This window comes from Triturus cristatus, chromosome 7 (assembly GCF_964204655.1).
Source record: "Triturus cristatus chromosome 7, aTriCri1.1, whole genome shotgun sequence".
Classification (NCBI taxonomy): domain Eukaryota; kingdom Metazoa; phylum Chordata; class Amphibia; order Caudata; family Salamandridae; genus Triturus; species Triturus cristatus.
The window spans coordinates 1648420857-1648439170 of record NC_140590.1 but is presented as its reverse complement, the minus strand read 5'-3'; the positions used below and the strand labels follow the sequence as shown (position 1 = coordinate 1648439170).

General features: G+C 47.1%; 1 protein-coding gene across 3 annotated transcripts in view; it reads left to right on the top strand.

Annotated features, from left to right (window-relative positions):
* Window positions 1-18314, top strand: part of ARFGAP1 (ARF GTPase activating protein 1) — a 545635-nt gene that overhangs the window by 130286 nt on the left and 397035 nt on the right. Inside the window, exon 3 of one of the 3 annotated variants that reach the window (XM_085619704.1) lies at window positions 9432-9516. In XM_085619704.1, the coding sequence (XP_085475830.1) occupies window positions 9432-9516 (85 nt within the window). Of the gene's footprint in view, window positions 1-9431; window positions 9517-18314 lie in introns of those variants that run through there. The other 2 variants (XM_085619708.1, XM_085619707.1) reach the window with 2 other exon arrangements.

Below are 18314 nucleotides of genomic sequence, written 5' to 3'. Positions count from 1 at the left end.
AGCATCTAAAGTGCAAGCCGGGGGCCAGTCTGCCTCAGATATCCCAAAAACTCCCCTGAATCGTACGTTGTATGTCACCTTCAATTAAGAGGACTATATTATATAGTCTGTCAGGGGGAGCCACTCTAGTGTCAGCAGTTTCTACAGTAATGAACGTATCAGTTGCTGTCGCCACCAGATATGGACGCAGTGCTTGTCGCACTACTGTAACTTCCGCCGCGCTGTCGAGCAGCGTTAGTGCCCATGTCAGGTTCTGAAGCTGCGTCCGCACTATCTGTGGCATACCTCGCTGGTAGCGCAGCAACCTTCTTCTATTGAAACGGGGGTCGTTGACGTGCAGACTCATCCTGCTTGCCTTTACCGTCAGTCTGACGGGTTGCTCACGTCCTTGGGCACCCCGTCCTTTCCCACGGTCTCTGCCACCGGACTGTGAAGCCGATGTTGACTGTGAAGAACGAGGAGAACGTTGTTCAGAAACCTGAAATCAATCAGGTGACTTAATACTAGAGCCATCGCGCAGATCATATGTGCTTTCACTAGCTGACTGTACGGGTGATGCAGGACGAGACCCCTGTTTCTGTTGCTGCTTCCCCTGTTTCTTTGTCCGCCAATTTTGTTTTGGAAAATTAGGGCGTTCGTCCTTACCAGACGAGTTCACCTTAGTTTGCTGTACCAAATCAGGAATGATTACAGTTGGTTTAACACCTTAGGCACTGCGGCCAATGGTTCTATAGGCTTCCGCAATTATCTTAGCGAACTCCTTAGGCCTGTCGAGTTCGTCCACGCGGTCCAACTTATTAGCCACTTGGAACTGCATGGCATCGCCTTTGAGGTTGCCCATTACCATGGAAGCAACCACATCGAACACCCCGACAAGCCGCATTCCTAATTCTACAGCAGCCTCCGCACCGTGATTTTCTTGAACACGTTTAATGACGGAGGGAAGTACAAACATAGACGGAGTGCCGAAGCACTTCGAGTAGGTCGCGGAAAAGACCTTGCCCCAGTTGTCACAATCAACCATATCTGGGACTAAGTCTTTCGGCAAACTAATGGTGAGTATCCTGTGTTTCTCCACAGGAGTAATATGCGGAAAAACCGCTTCCAGTTGGTCAAATTTCTCAGCAAGCCAATAAGGTAAGTCATCCTTATTTTGGGGGCGCTTGCCCATCACCGAATTAACCATAACAGGACTAATAACCACTGCGTGGTGTTCAGCTGGTTGTCCTGCAACAGCAGGAGCCCCCACCTGCACGTTGCGTGACACGTACTGCACTAAAGCCCTATGCACTATAATAAGGGAAGTGTGAAGTACACGCAACTCAGCCACCGCTACCGTGAGATAGCGGGGATGAGGCGCAAATCCGGCCATGTGGCCCCTGGAATTGACAACGGGCCCATTGTAGCCGGTGTAACCGCATGGAGAAGGGCGCTATTAAACCAAATGGTATGCTGCCAGGCAGAAATAGGAATTTCTTGTGTCCTATATGGCGTATAGATTGCAGGTAGCTGCGTGGGAGTATAGGAATGAAACGTATCATCATCTGAATCCACTGCCGGCAAAGTCACCCAAGAGTAAAACAACTCTTAAGGGAAAGACGCATCGGCGCTCACTACAAAAATAACAGCCATCTCATCGTCCGGCACCCCATACGTCATCAAATGACGGCGCAGAGGTGTACGGCTATGTGCAGCAATATCAACCGCCATAAGGACACACTAAAGATCAACAACGAGTATAATCAGTAGCACTAGGGTTCAGAAGAAACCGTTTTAATGATCAAGCTTGAAAGAACCTATTAGTCGAGAAACAGGTAGGTTTTAAATCCGTCACTCCCGTTATCCTGAAACAAGAGTGAGGGTGTCGTAGACTAATATAAGCACTACTAAGGCGTTTCAAATCAATCGACCAAACGTTAGGTGCGCCATGTTGCAGGGATTCTGCTCATGCACAGAACTATGCGCAGGAAACCAGAACCTCAGTGAATTGTGGTGTACCAAAAACTCACCTCAGAACCCAGAACCCCTTATCCGACCAGCATCAGTGTCCCATTCGTTATCCGATTTTTATCTCGGCGGTCCCAATGTATAGACAACCCAGAACAAGCGACTTAGTGTATTCTCAGGAATGGTGGGAATCGGAAATACCTGTTCGTTATTATTCTCATATCAGTCCACAACAAGAGTAAACAGACACTGTAGAGTTTATTTTATAAACCTCGTGTCCTAAGATGCAGTACTTTGGCTAACATAAGCAGACAAATGATTAAAATCAAAACCATCAGCATAGTTACAATACCATAGAAAATGAAAGGAGAAATCATAATAAAATGACAGTGGATTACAGCCACCTTCCTTTCGCTAGTAAACTAATATTAGACTAATAGAAGGTCTCTAGGCTTGAATGGGGAACCCCATACCGTAAAGATCAGCTTAGTGGAATCACATCACAGGATCAGGTATACTCTGCTCCTGGGAAAGCTCTTCTTCCGAATGTGTGTAAAGCATGCAGCCTGCAATATTAAAAGCACTCGACTTTCAGGTATTTGCAGCTGCGTGCGTGTTATGGCTAAATAGTGGGTCGATCAACCTGAACCCAAAAACATGCACTGTCTAGCGACCCAGACTGTTTCTTTACACAATGTTCAGACCAAGGTCGCAGCTCACTGTTAGGGATGTGAACAACAGACAGTTCTCATGTGAAAGGCGAGCAAGCATTTCTCAAATAATAACATGTAACTGCAGTGTCGTGTGCAAAAGCAGCAAAAGTGGCAAGATGGCTTTCTAACATCTAACCCGGTTGTGCTAACTTAGCAATGTACGTATAGAAGTAGCAGTCCTCACTACAAAGACTACTGCAATACTTTCAAGATTACCCCGCTCAGGTTATAATTCTGCAAGAGACGCACTTGATGGAAAAAGTATGTAGACTTATTTATGTCCAGGAGATGGGTACAACAGATAATGGATACAAAACACTTGTCAGTTACAAAATGGGCAGCTAATCTGTTAAAACAAGATGCTAAGGTAACTATTAGTTTTTCAGATGGCTCAGAGAGCTGGCTTATAGCAAAATTGGTGGCGTATGGACAAGAGTTTATATAAGACAGGGTGGCAAATTCTACTCCGCCAGCAAAGTTTGCAGAGATTTGCCAACACCGCGCTCCATTGGGAAAGTGGAGTTCAGGCAAAATTCCGACTCTGTGGTGGAGCGGAGTTATCCCCTGCTGTGCAAACACCCAAAACTAAAAAATAAAAAGACTTACCTGTTCTGCCGTCTCTGGGCTGGCCTCCTCCTTGTCGTGGTCTGTCCTCCTCACCGGTTGCAGCATACCCCTGCGTTGTACGCCTTGGGAGGACTGCATGTGTACATGCACAGTCCTCGCAAGACGTACAATGTAGGGGTATGCTGTGACGGGCAAGGACAGCAAGGAGGAGGAGAGACCACGGCGAAGAGGAGAGCAGCCCGGAGATGCCAGAGCAGGTAATTGTTTTTATTTTCTGTGTATTGGAAGGGTAGAGTGGAGCGGATTTCTACTTAGTTTTTAACTCGGGGGAGTGCCACTCTGTGTACTCCATCCAGGGTTAGTTTTACATTGGCGGGGTATTATGGACCTAATATAGACAAAATAGCCCCTTTCAGGGAGATGCTAGCAGAATTATTGAATTTCCCGGACCCAATTATTATAGAAGGAGATTTTAACGCAGTCTTGACTGAAAGTAGCTTAACAGTCAATGAAAAATAATGGCACAGATAAAATCTGCCATGAAGCAAATCGGCCTATGTGATATTTGGCGACAGAGAGCAGGAGTTAGAAGAGGATACACCTATAATAATAGACTATAACTTAAAAGATCAGGTACAAGATATTGAACATATAGGGGCTCATCTATCAAATCACTCTGCGGTTCTTTTAGACTTAGCCCTAACACATGAAAATTTGCAGACCAGATGGACAGATAATCTCACTTTGTTATTTGACCAGGAATTTATAGGATTGTTAAATAAAGAGAAGACATTTTTCTATTTAATCTGGGTTCTGCCCCGTGGAAGTAGTATGGGACACCTATCAGGCTTATCGAAGGGGAAGAATAGGAAGTCTCTCTACTGCTAAGAGGTGGGTATATACGAGGGAGATAACATACCTGGAAAAACGGATAAGAGTAATAGAAGATAAAATAGTCGCATTAAATTTAAAAAAAGAATAAGCTAGATGCTTTGCAGTTACTTTTATTAAATCTAAAAATAAAGTTAGCCTCTACGGTAGAGGATAGGGTTCAAAAAAGAGGGGAGATCAGCAAAATCACTTACTTTGACTATGGGGAAAATTGTAGTAAATTACTAGCATGGAAAACAAAAACTGACTGACTGAGTAATTTGGTCAGTAAGTTTTTAATGCAAAGATACCGGGTAGTTGTAAAGAGTAGCAAGGAGATTGAGGAAGACTTTCACCTTTTGGAAGTGGAACAAGCACCCAAGACTGGTAAACAGGGCAAGGCAGCTGTTCCAGATGGGTTGCTGCATGACGTTTATAAGCCTTAGCAGGAAATTTATTTGCCAATTCTGACAGAATTATTTAATGTGATTTTCGAAAAAGAGTTGCCTATATCGGTATCATGGAATGAAGCTACCATTACATACATTTTGAAGCCGGGGAAATGTACAAAGAGCTGTGATTCATATAGACCGGTTTCATTGTTAAACTGTGATAATAAAATCTATGCTAAAATCCTTGCTGAAAGGCTCAGCTGTATTTTGGCCATAGCATATTTGCCTGAATGATTTACCTCCTGCAGTGCAGTTTCAAGATAATAGTCTAATTTAGCTTTAATCTCCCCCAGTAGATGCGCTTCCGCTGTCTTCATGTGGCTTTTCTCTAATGCTGCAATTTCTTTCACGATGTAAGACAGTCTGTTAGGCAGCGACTTAAGAACCATTGTGTATTTGGATATTGTGAGGCCTCCGATATAAATCTAAATGTTTCCCATACTGTTGTGAATTTATCTACTGAGACAATATTGTGTGTGTGAAAACTCAGTGTTCGCCTGCTCTGTCATCACGTAAGACAGGGTCAAGTAGGGAATATTGAGGTAATTGCCAGGTGAACACCTGCAGCCAAGCCTCGCCCAGTTCCAGGTGTAGTATCACCAGTGAATGCTCTGAATATGTGCGCGGTAATGGTTTACACTTCCTCAACTGAGGGGCCAATTCTTTTGATAGCAACCAGTAGTCAAGCATGGAGGAGTAATGTGTAAATCCTCCACTCGTGGGTGACCAATGGGGCCATGTATCTAGAAGGCCTTACCGCTGTATTATTTCCACCAGCATCTGGGCCGCAGCCGCAGGGTGTCTGGCCGTGCCCCAAGATCTATCTAACTCTGGGTTCTATATACAATTGAGCCCCCCCCCCCATATCCTGGGTAGAGCCCCCAACAGGAGAAGATGTTCATTGAGTGAGATGTAGAAACGGGGGTCATCAAAATTAGGGCCATAGACCCTACCAACAGGATTATTAGGTCTCCCTTTTTACATCGTGGAATCACTTATCTACCTGCTAGGTCAATATACATGTCCTGTAATTTCACAATTGAACCCCTGCGTGCCCACAACAACACACCCCTGGCATGGGAGGTGTAACTTGCCACTATATACTGGCTCCTCAATCAACACTGTTTGAGAACTCCGCTGTTGGGGGTGAGGTGTGTTTCTTGCAATATTGCCACATCCACACAGTGCCTCTGCAAATAGACTACAATTACTGCTGCTGTTTTAGATGTGGCAACTGCAGATTTGGATGTTTCATCCGCTAGAATGTTCCCTATGGCATGTGTTCCAGAAAGTTGATGACTCAATGTATGTATAATGAGTTTTTGGCAACCTATCCTTTGGATCTGCCACTTTGCCAAAAGCAATTTGTGCTACCCTTGGAATCCTTAAAATCATTTTATTGCTTAAAATGTGTTATCATTAAAAGACAGTACCCAGTAATACAAATCACACACCATAATGGTGGGGAATTCAGGGTCCATATTTTTCAAGAGCATGGAATAAAACTTTCACTTCAGCCAACTGTGCAGTACAGTCCCCATGGGACTGGGTGCTAATAGTTTGTGGATTAAAAACACCATCTGACATAGTGCCAGTACCAATAGCAAATGATGCAGAATACTGCTTCTTAGAAGCTATCGCAGGTTGAGCAGAACCATCAGTGTAAATGATGTTTGTGCATTGATCAAGAGGCTAAACTGAAGAAAGCAGTGGATAAAAGTATTCATATTGCAAAAATTCTTTAGTTTTCAAGGAAAGGTCGAATACGAAGTCTACATCCATGGTTGTTAAGACGTAGCCCATTTTATCCACGGGAGATGGAGGGACTTTGCATTAGGGATGAATGCTTTTGTGATGGCCTCGAAGGCTGGAATAGGATAAACGACAATGCGTTTACGCTGAGCAAGTGGTCGTTCCTTCAGGATGGCCACATGTGCAGCAGTTCGATTTTTTTCAGTAGAAGCAAAATGCATTTCTGCAGGAGAATATAGATGCAATGCATATGCTATGGGTACCGTTTCACCTTCATTAAAGTTTAAATATGTGAATCTAATTCCACCCTGAAATACCCGGATGACCAAGTTAGTGGTGTTATCACATGTATGTAGGATGCGTGTTTCAAGCATATCCGATTGTAAAGACCTAAGTGTTGCAATTTGTTCCAATCTCCAACAGGACGCGAAAAAATCCGGACATATTAAGGCATAAGGCAACTTAATGTGTTGTGCATAATTAGATCTGTATGTCCTAAAATTTAAAAAACAAAATAATAGATTTCAATTGCTTTAAGTGTGCATGGAGGCTGCAATAGAGCACAATTTTCCAGAAAATGAGGGGCAAGACTTTTCCCTCATTTTTATTTTCATATCCTAAGAAAAGGACACTGCAAAAAGCTATGTAAGATTTTCTGAAGTTAAATTTATAACCAAGTTCAACAAACCGCAAAATGATGTGATCCACTCTTGCTAATTGGGGGTTCACTTCATCGTTTGTGAGATAGATATCATCAACATAGGAAAGTAAATCTGGGTCAATCTCATGGAAAATCAGCACAATGTGTGCCGCAAAGACTCCTGGGCTGTTCTAGCCCATAGGAAGCTGGGTGTAGCACCTCTGAAAAGCAAGGGTGCTAAATGCTGACCAGTGACGGCTCCCAGGACCCAAATTGTGACATAAAAAAAGATTGGAAATGCCCAATGTGGTTTTGTATTTCTTATGGATGATATTATTCATCATTGTACTGTGGGTATTTTGCCCCTTGAATGTGCAAGTATGACTATTCAAATGTCTATAATATAAGAGTATACGATAGGAGCGATCAGGTTTCAGAACAGGAAAAACAGGATTCTTCATTTGAGGTTTCAGAGTGGAAAAAAAAGATTTTTCATCTGAGAAACACGGGAAGTTCTATTACTCTCTGCTACTCAAGTTGGGAAAGGATTTCTTTAATGGGAGCTTTAGCATCCTGTTTAATAATATACTGTGGCTGAAACTGAGGTGTAGACCATTATGGAAAAGCATGGTAAGGAGAACTGAGACCAGGACAAATGCCCTTTTACATACATATACATGTTTGACCTTGTCTGGGATGAGGTGTGAGAAAGAAGGGAGAATAACATTCTCACTGTTGGGTCATGCAAGAACAAAGGGTGGAGGCCAATTGACCTCTGCCAATAGACTACCGTAAGAAGTAGTCAAGTTGTCCCCAAAAATTGCTTAAATGGTGCGTCGAAAGTCACCCTCAATTTGGATTTCCTAGTAATAGTCTGTCCAGAGGAGCTATGTGTTTGTACACGGTTTCAACTATAATGAATGCATAAGTTGCTTTTGTTACCAGAAATTGGTGGAGATTCTAGCGTACTATGGAGACCTCTGCCGCAGAGTCGAGGAGAGTCACCGCCCAACTCCTGCTCAAAAGGGGTGTTCTCACAGTCTCTGGCATATCTAGCTGGCAATGCTGCAACTTTGTTTTTCTGGAAAGGGGCTTTATATGGAAGAGCCACCTTGTGGATCTTCTCGTCAGATGAGCATTCTCTCTTTTCAGTTGCACGAACTCTCCTTGTCTGAGATCAGATCACCCACCTTTGTCGTACTGTTAGTCAAATGATTCCAGAAACGAATAAGGAGAACGGATGTCAGAAATCTGATAACTATCTGGGTTCTTGATTTTAGTGCGATCATGAAAATCTTAACATCTCTCTGATGACTTTGGGCATTGAGTACCTCAACTTTGTCTTGTTTTGCTGTTGCTTAGGTTTCTCCCATGATTTATTAGGGAAGTCAAGGGCTGGCCTAATGTTCTTATCAGAGCTAGGCTTGGCAAGAGGTGGTACGGCACGTCTGGTTCCCAAACTAGTAAATTAACCTTACAATGCAGGCATTATAGCGTAATAATTTTACAATATATTTTTTGCAATGCAGAGGACATTACAACGCATGCCATTACAAGGCATTTTATGCTAAGTCTAATAGGTACGTTTTTATATTGGAATAATGTTAAGGATCGATGTTTAATTTTGTTTTTGGTTGAGTTTTGTGTTTTGAAAAATTTATTTGAAATATATGTTAAATTGATGTGAGGGAAATAAGGGTTTTGGGTGGCTGAGTGACTTAATGCTAATGTTTTGATTTTAATACCTTAGTATTAATTTATATTTATTTTTGTTTAGTTTAAAAGATATTAAACTCTTGGGGGTGTAAACATCTAAACTCTGGCATGGGATTTGTGGGAAATTGGGTTATTAGGTGGGGTATGAATTAATAATCAGGTAGTAATTTTTAATACCTGGTTATCAATGTATTAATTTGTAAATATTTTTATTATATTTTTAAACATTAGAAATTACTCTTGGGTGTATAAAACCGACCCTCTGTCACTGAATGTGAGAGAATAAGGGGCTTTGGGTGGCGGAGTTTATTAATACTCCGGCATTAATCTAAATACTTTTTAAAAATCTCCCAAAAATTCTTGGATGTGTCAGAAATGGGGGGTTTGGGTTGGGGAGTATATTAATACTAGGGTATTCATTTTAATACCAGAGTATCTATTTTAAATCAATAGATTATACATTTTAAAAAATACATTTAGCTTGGAGAGATATAATAGATATTTAATATTTGAATAAACTGTAAATAAAAAAACACTTTTAGATGAGGGAAAAAATATATTGAAATCATTTTAAAAACATATTATACATATAACTTTGTCTATATAAAACAAAATTGCTAATAGTGCAATAAAATGCTTGGAAATAATTCTAAAAATATTACATAGTTTCTTTCTTCAAAAAACTTTATTAACATATTGCAAGCAGTTTTTTAAAGTACTATCCCATGCTTTTCCATTGAGTTCTAAAGGAGAAATTATCCTTTTTCCTTTCAGGTTTCACATATGCGGTTGTACGTCTGTTTCTACAGTCAGTGGAGCATTGCACTCAAAATCAGAAGCAAGGAAGAGCTGTGGTCAGGTAAGTCAAATGTAATTTATTAAACAGAGTATGGGTGGCATACTTTATTGTAAGGAGAGCAGAGGGAGGCAGTTAGATCTTTGTTAGTAAGATGTACATTTTGAATGTTTTAACCAATTTTTCATTCCTCTGTAGCTAGAAGTTGTGGGCCCACGTCGGGTTGATTGTTTTTTTTTTTTATTCTTTGCTTTAAGAAAACTCATTTTAATAAAGAATGATTATAATGGGATTTTTTTTTTTAAAATTTACAATGTGTTTTTTAAAACTTAGAGGTCCATTAGGATGGCGGGTGGAAAAACGCCCCGACCGCCATGGAAGCGGAAAACAACCGCCCGCCATCACCGTGGGAAAACCGGCGGCCAAATTAGGATTACCACCAAAATATTAAGACCGCGGCGGAATGAGGCCAAGAAAAACTGCCCGTAGCGGGCGGAGATGGCCAAAATCCATCCGCGGCAGTCGGAATCACGGTGGAAAAACACCAACCCGCCGCAAGTATAGTGGAGACACCACACCGAAAATTAGGATATCCTCGACGGTCCCGCGGTACGTACCGCTGTCTCCGACCGCCGTGGTCGCACAATGGGATGTATGGAAGAGCCAGCGGAAGAGCTGAAGCACAGCCACCGCGGCGGACAAACCGTAAAAAATATGGCGGACGAAGCCAAAACCCCACAAAAAGGCCAAAAAGTGCACACAGAAAACTAGCCATGCCCCCCAAATACACAAAACAGACCCCAGTGACAAAACCACATGGCTATACGAAAAATACAAATCCCAGAACACCTGTCCGCAACATCCCAATTGGACAGACCCACATAGCTGAGTATAAAACCTGCCCCTTCCCTGACCACAATCCCTTGCAAAACTCCAGGAGAGAAGGAATACATACCACAGCTGACAGGAGAGGCAAAGGACACAACATCACTAGCCACACAGCACCACCAACACCTCCACACCAGCACAACTAACCCCCCTGCACAACACACACCATACACAGCACAACCACAACCACCACTCACACTCCTGCACCCACAATCACTTTGCACACCACACACCATGGCCACACAGAAAATGCCCAAATTCACTGAGAGTGAGTTGAAGGTCATGGTAGATGGAGCCACAGCTTTTTGGTACCCCGGTCCAACAGACACCATTAGCCACAAGGACACAAATGTGGGCAAGGATAGTCCAAAGGGTCAATGCAGTAGGGACCACCCCAAGATAAAAAAGGAGATCATGAAGTGTTGGCATGATCTGAAGAGGGTGGTCAAGGAGAGGAGGAGCAAGAACCATAAGCTGGCTCAGAGGACTGGCGGTGGCCCTCCCATTCCACCAAAACCATCCACACAATGGGAGGAGAAGGTGCTTGCCATACTGCATCCAGAGAGTCTCACAGGAGTAGCCGGGGGTGTGGAGGCTGGTAAGTACAAACCAATGACTACCGCCACTCTGCTATGTACTGTCTTGCACAACTACAAAGCTACACCACCTAGGACACATACCATCCATCTGCACCACACACTCACAAAAACATGGCTCACAGATCCAACACTCACCCACTCCCATTCACCCCAAACGTAGCTACAAACATTACCATGGGGGCATGTGTACAGACAGACAGCACTACAACTCCCACCAGGACCCCTGGCACACAGCATCAGCAAGATGGATCCCTCCCCCCACCCCACCCAGAAAAATGTGTCCGCCATTACACAACCCACATCAAACTCACAGGTAGGTAGCCATCTTCACAGTGAGGGTGTTTGTGGCTGGGAGGCCTGCACCACTACTCCCACCATGCCCTCTGTCCCACACCTGAGCAGGATGGAACCCTCCCCCCCCCCCACCCCACCCAGAAGTAGTCGGAAGCCATTGCAGTACACCAAACAAACTTACAGGTAGGTAGCCATATTCCCTGGGAGGGTGTCTGGGGTGGGGGGCCTGCACCACTACTCCCACCATGCCCCCTGTCCCACAGCCTAGCAAGATGGATCCCTCCCCCCCCAGCAGTTGGAAGCTATTACACCACCCTCCTCAAACTTACAGGTAGGTAGCCATCTTTCCTGGGAGGGTGTCTGGGGTGGGGGGCCTGCACCACTACTCACACCATGCCCCCTGTTCCACAACCTACCAAGATGGATCCCTCCCCCCACCTGACCCAGAAGCATGTGTCAGCCATTACACAACCCACATCAAACTCACAGGTAGGTAGCCATCTTCCCTGGGAGGGTGTCTGTGGGTGGGAGGCCTGCACCACTACTCCCAACATTCCCACTGTCCCACACCTCAGCAGGATGGAGCTCTCCCCCACCCAGGAGCAGCTGGAAGTCATAGCAGTAAACCAAACAAACTTACAGGTAAGTAGCCAGTACGTGCACCCACCCATTTTTCAAAAATTGAATGGTGCCATATGACAAAACCAGCCCTCTCGTTGCACAAAGAGGCATACCTACCCCATTGCCAAGCACAGTGTGCACACAGGTAAGCTAAGGAAACTGTCACAGCCACCAAAGTGTGACACACCAATGCACAAGTGGAAGAAAATCAGGGCACAATCCTGCACAGCACCTCGTTACGTGTGCATGGCCATGGGGCAAGTGCAACAAGGACGATTCAAAAAATATGAAAGCATGTGTGGTGGCACAAATCAAGATATGCACATGACAGGACAAAGGAGATGACAATGGCCAGTCCATGGCCAGATGTGACGTCTGCTAGGTCAGACAAATAAACAATGAGTTCTCAATTAAACACATGTTGTGCCAGGCCCTAGATGGCAAAAAGTCCCTGTAAACCTCAATTGTCCACGGGTCACATGATATGCCTTGACACCTCACACCATGGACCAGTAATGCCTGTGCCACTGCATCATGTCAGGAAGCACAGTACTACACATAGTCAACAATGTGATATGTCAATTGTGCAGTGTGCAAAAAGTGAATGACACACAGCTTAACACAAAGCTTGCCAGGTGCACTACAATGACCATTTCACATTTGACCCACAGGTGACCAAGAACTCACTGCAGAGGACAACACCAGCAACCTGCAGAGCCAGTGTCCACCTTCGGTACAAGGACTCTCGGATGTTGACTCCCAGGATTCCATGGACGATGAGCTCGAGGCCAGACCATCTGGTGTGCCAGGGAACAACAGGTCCCAGGACCCCATCGTCCCCCCACCACATCTGTGCCAACAACAACTCCACAGCAGACCCCTGCTGTCACGGCCTGTGCGGCCACCACCACCACCAGTGCTGCCTGCAACACCCTCCCTGTGCCAGAGGATGACCAGCACACACCACCGACGGAGGAGGGCAGGGAGGGGATGCGGGTGCCCACAGTGGTGAGGCAACAGGTCTGTGGCAGCAGGGCAGGTGGAGGGGGCAGGGGCATGCAGGGACACCAGGAGGCTGGGACCCACTCCCTGCAACACATCACCAGAGTCCTGGGTGCATACGAACAGGCCCAGGGACAAACTGGCCGGTCGGACGAACTGTTGCACGAGCTCATCCTGCTGATGAGGTCCATCGACCCCCGCATGGGACAAATCGTGGACCTCTTGGGCCAGCAAGTGGCGGTACTGAGGGACAGGCATGCGCCACAGACAACACCTCCACCTCCCTCTGGTGGGCCGCACAATGACAGTTCACCATCCTCCCCTGCGCCCAAAGAGAGGGGTGAGTCCTCAGACCCCACTGGCCCTGCAGCATGGCCCTCCCTACCAAACGATGAAGGAGCCATCCTAAGAAGACCCTGGGAGTATCTGGAGGCCAAGCACCTGCCAGACGCCAGTCATGGAGCCAGCCATGATGGCAACCCTCTCTACCACTGCATTGACTTTTTTGACTGTCCTTCCCCACACTGCCTTGTGAATGGCATCTGTCTTTTGGACTGGGTCACCACAGCAATGTGGTGACTACTCGACTATCTCATCTACCACAACTGTCAACTCACTGCTCCACCCCCCAATGGAAATGTACACCCTCCTCACATCTCACCATTGTAAATAAAATATCCTGACGCACATGTTGTCTGCTCTGTCTTTATTGCAGGGTGTACAGTCTTCAGCATGATCACAGTGTACCAGGAGCATGGGCTGTATGTAGGCAAGGAGAAGTTGAAGGCACCTAGGGAAACACAACAGAACAACTGCCACTGGTCTGGGTGTGGCATCGCAGACATCACATAACCCCTACCATCAGGATAACCCAACATGCACATGTCACAATGGCCACCAAGTGTCCACATACACGTCCTGTTGATGTTCCCAAATGACATGTCCCAGAAACATTTCCAACCACCACTGAGTCTACAACTGGCTGATGCTACAATTCTCACCTGCCCCTTCACGACAACAGCAATATCGTCAGACAATGGGTATGTTGCACATTGACACCCACCGTCAAGTGAAGTAGCGGGTGATGAGCTGTTCACGCAGGTCAACCCCATCCTCCTCTCCACTGTCCTCATCACTGGACACAGCTTAGTTTGCAGGCTGGGGCCTTGGGTCCTCACCATCATCCAGGAGCAGGGGAATCTCCTTGCGAATGGCTAGGTTGTGGAGCATGCAGCATGCCACAACAATCTGACACACCTTCCTGGGCGAGTATGCCAGTGCACCTCCGGTCTTGTCCAGGCAGCGGAAACGTGACTTGAGCAGACCAAAAGTACGCTTCACCACACAAAGTGTCCTCCCATGGGCCTCTTTGTAGGGGACTTCAGCCGGGGACCTGGGATTCCGCAGTGGGCTCAGCAAACAGGGACGGTTGGAATATGCAGAGTCACCTAGGTATGACAAACACAAATAGACATTGCAACGTCGCTGAGGCTCAGGGCAGCAGGTCACACACACAGCATGCCACATGACTAGGCATACTCACCCACAATCCATGCACGCTCTGGAAGATTAGCCATCAGCTGGGGCACTATGCTGTTCTGCAGGATGTAGGAGTCATGGGCCGAGCCTGGGAATTTGGCACACACGTGCGAGATCGTCGTATATGCCAGGCACACCACTTGCACATTGATGGAGTGGTAATGCTTGCGATTGCGGTAAATGTGCTCACTTGCCTGTGGTGGCACAAGACCGACCTGGGTGCAATCAATGGTCCCAACAACATTGGGGATGTGCCAGAGGGGATAGAAGTCTCCCTTCACAGCTGGCAATTCAGCACTCCTGGGGAAATGGATGCATCTGTCCTTGTATAGCATCATTGCGGACAGTACATCAAGCAGCACCATGCTGAACATCGGTTGTGACATCCCACCAGCGCTGGCCACAGTCTCCTGGAACGATCCAGTGGCAAAAAAATGCAGGGCTGCCATCACCTTATAAGTAGGGGTGAAAGATGTTGGATATGTCCTGCAGGGCTGCAAGTGGGGCTCCAACAGATCACAAAGGGTTTTTAGGGTGGCTCTGTCCAGGCGGCATTTCCGTATGATCGCAACATCCTCCATGTCCTCCAGCACCGTCAAGTGACGAGTCCAATTTGGCCTCCTCCTATTTGAGAAGATAGTGGACGCCTGTCAATGCAATACATCATGAGATGTGCACAGCATATCACGTTCTGGATGACACAACAACAACAACAATGACTGACGTCTATAGAGACTAACAGACCAGCTTATAAGGAGTGACACCTTCAGCTACACAAAGGGCACATGTGTCAACCTACACAAGACAAGTACGTCAAACCCCACCTTGGTCAATGTGAATGCACATAGGGATATGGACACAGTTCACATGGGCATGCCTGGGAGTATAGCATCCAGCATATTTGTAACTACTCTAAACCACTGTCTCATACCTAGCTGCTGTACCTGTTACACCTTAATGCGTCATTACAACCTGGCACACATCCACCACACAATGACCACAGTCTGCACTGGAATGACGTATGTGTTCATGAGCAGACATGAGAGGCAATGCTAAATAGATCATCATTCATTGAGATCAGCATCACTGTGATTGTCACTGGACCTCAACACATTGACATGTGTACATATTGTACAGTCCAGAACAACACTGTCCTGCCTACACCAACATCAAATCCATAAGTGACATGTGAGTGGGTACAGGCAAATCTACGTTACACACACACAAACATGGCATGTGTAGCCATCAGTGGAGTAAATTGAGCATTGGCATCGTGTGCACAATGATGTGCCTTTGAACATGTTGGCGCTGTGCACTGTTGATGTTTGACAGATGGCCATCGCCATTGTATGGCACCCAAATCGTGGTACCTACTGCCTGACCCTGTCGGTGTGTCACCAGCACACCCATTCACACAAGTGCAGTAGTGAGAGGCATGGAGACATGTGGAAATGGCGGTTGGCATGCTTCGCCACTGAAATCGCGGTAGCGCATCCCGGGCCCCTGCGTTGTCACCGCCATGGAGCATGCCCTTACAGCCAATGGGAGCCATGATTGCGGTGGCATGATGCAATTTTGAAGATCGCGGTAGGCGTGCTCCACCACCGTGAAGGCGGTCATTGGATGCATTTGAAAGAGGCAGACCTGGACCACCAATTGCTGCAGCTTGGCACCTTTGAAATGACCCAAGGGGGCTATATATGTGTGGGAGTGAGCCTCACTGATCATTTCCCACTCTTGTTTCCCATGCCTGCAGCTCAAGGTACACCAGCGTAAGGCCGTGTGGAGGGCCATTGCAGTGAAGGTGCGAGCCCTGGGGGTCTCACACCGACGGCGCAACCACTGCCACAACAGATGGGACGACATCAGCCGGCTGGCAAAGAATGTGGCGTAGATGACCTTGGGGCTGCTTCCTCGCACTGGGTGTCTAGCATGGCGCAGTATGACACCACTAATGGGGCACATCTTGGCAGCGACACAGCTTGAGCTGGATGCACGTTTGAAGGAGCATCAGCAGCAAGCCAGGGGTGAGCATTTGGGGAGTCTGAATTTGGCTGGGAGTGGCTGCATGTGTACAGAGCTTGTGCCAGTGCTGGCCTCTGTGATGTTGGTAGTGTGATGCTGTGGCATGTAAGTGGCTGCTGGCCTGGGTGCCTGTGGCATGCATTTGCCCAACCTGTACTTACAAAGGTGATTTGGATGCTGTGCCTTCACATTACATTCTGAGTTGTGCTCTTCAGGTTTCTTCTGCATTGGTGTAGTCTTGGGAATCCCATGGGAGGGAACGGCAGTGTGCCCGATCTGACTGTGCGTACATCAATGGTGGGTGGCATGGGCTAATGTCCATTGTGAACTGTCATGTTGTAGTCTGGGTCTGTTGTCATTGGCAACAAGTAGTGTGCCCCCATCATGTCCCTAGGTGTGCTCAGAACTAGTTGTGTGTTGTTTGAACAGAGCCACAAGCCGGGTGTTGTGCTGTGTGGTCATCACATGGCTCACTCATGCCGGAGTATCCTGTTTCCACGCACTGCCTGAGTCTATGTAGTGAGTTGGCACGATGTGATTGCACAGGGTGGTGTGCAACATGTAGATTTGGTCAACTTTTGTCATGCATTGCTTGCATATGTTTGTTCTGTTGCTGCCACTGACCTGACCCTACATCTCTCTCTCCCATGCAGCATCACCTGTGGTTATGGAGGAACAGGAGACGGACACTAGTGGGGGTGAAACGAGCACCACAGCTGCCCAGGAGCCCAGTGACACAGATGTCACCAGCGCCTCAGAGGGGGACAGGAGTCTGCTGGAGGAGTCCCAGCCTGAGACGCAAAGCACCACATCATTCGATGCCAGTGGGGATGCATCCATGTTGGAGGGCACAGGGAACGAGACTCTGCATCGACTTCAACCACACAGCGGCCATTGCCCACCCTCCCAGCCACTTCCTCTGGTGCTGCCCGTGTCCGCCTCAGTAAGAGGGGAAGAGTGTCCTTCACCCCGGGCGCCGCTGCCCCTGTCCCCCCCCTCCTGCCATCAGTGCTGAGTGTGTGGCCATTTTGCGCCAGCTGTATGTAGGCCAGACAGCTCTCCTCGATGCCTTCATTGACCATGACAAGAAATTGGCGCAGGTGGTTGCTTTCATGGAAGGCATACATTCCGACGTAGGTGGGATGCACCGGACAGTCCAGGCTTGGTCATCAACAGTGACGTCTGCCCTGCAACAGGCACATACTCAGTCCAGCTCCGGTCCCTTTGTCCACCCCCCTGGCAGAGGCCACATCTGACGATAGTGACCACGGTCCACATACATCAAAGTCATGATACAGCACACGGAGCACACAGAAGCAGCAACCCAAGCGGTCCCGGGCACAGACACCATCCCCTCAGAAGACCAAAGGCACCCCAGGGCACAGGGAGACAATCCCATCAGGTGACACCAATGGACAAATAGCAAAGCAGCAGACCTCAGGCACACAGACCTCAGACACACATGCCTCTGTGGCATCCCCATCCAAGGACTCTCCTGCCCCTAAAGCATCGCGCAAAGATAATTGTACTGTGTCTGTGCCCACCAAGGAGGTGGTGCATGCCAAGGGTACACCTAGGAAGGGCTCCAAGGCATTATCGCCAACCACCTCGACTCCCATTCCAAGTCCAGTTAAGCAGGAGCTGGAGGGCACTGTAGGGGTAACACCTAGTAAACAGGGGAAGGGGGGCAGAGGCGAAGCAAGGCAAAGCGTTCCGCTGGGTCCAGCACATCACCAGAGGGGCTGCCAGCGCCTGCACCTGCTGCAGCAGCAGTGGTGGTGAGTGTGCCTGTTGTGCCCACACCACTTCCCATTGATCCAAAGTCAGGCAAGCCGTTTAGGTTCCCCAAGAAGTGGAAGGGCACACCTCCAAAATCTCCCAGCCACACCGTGA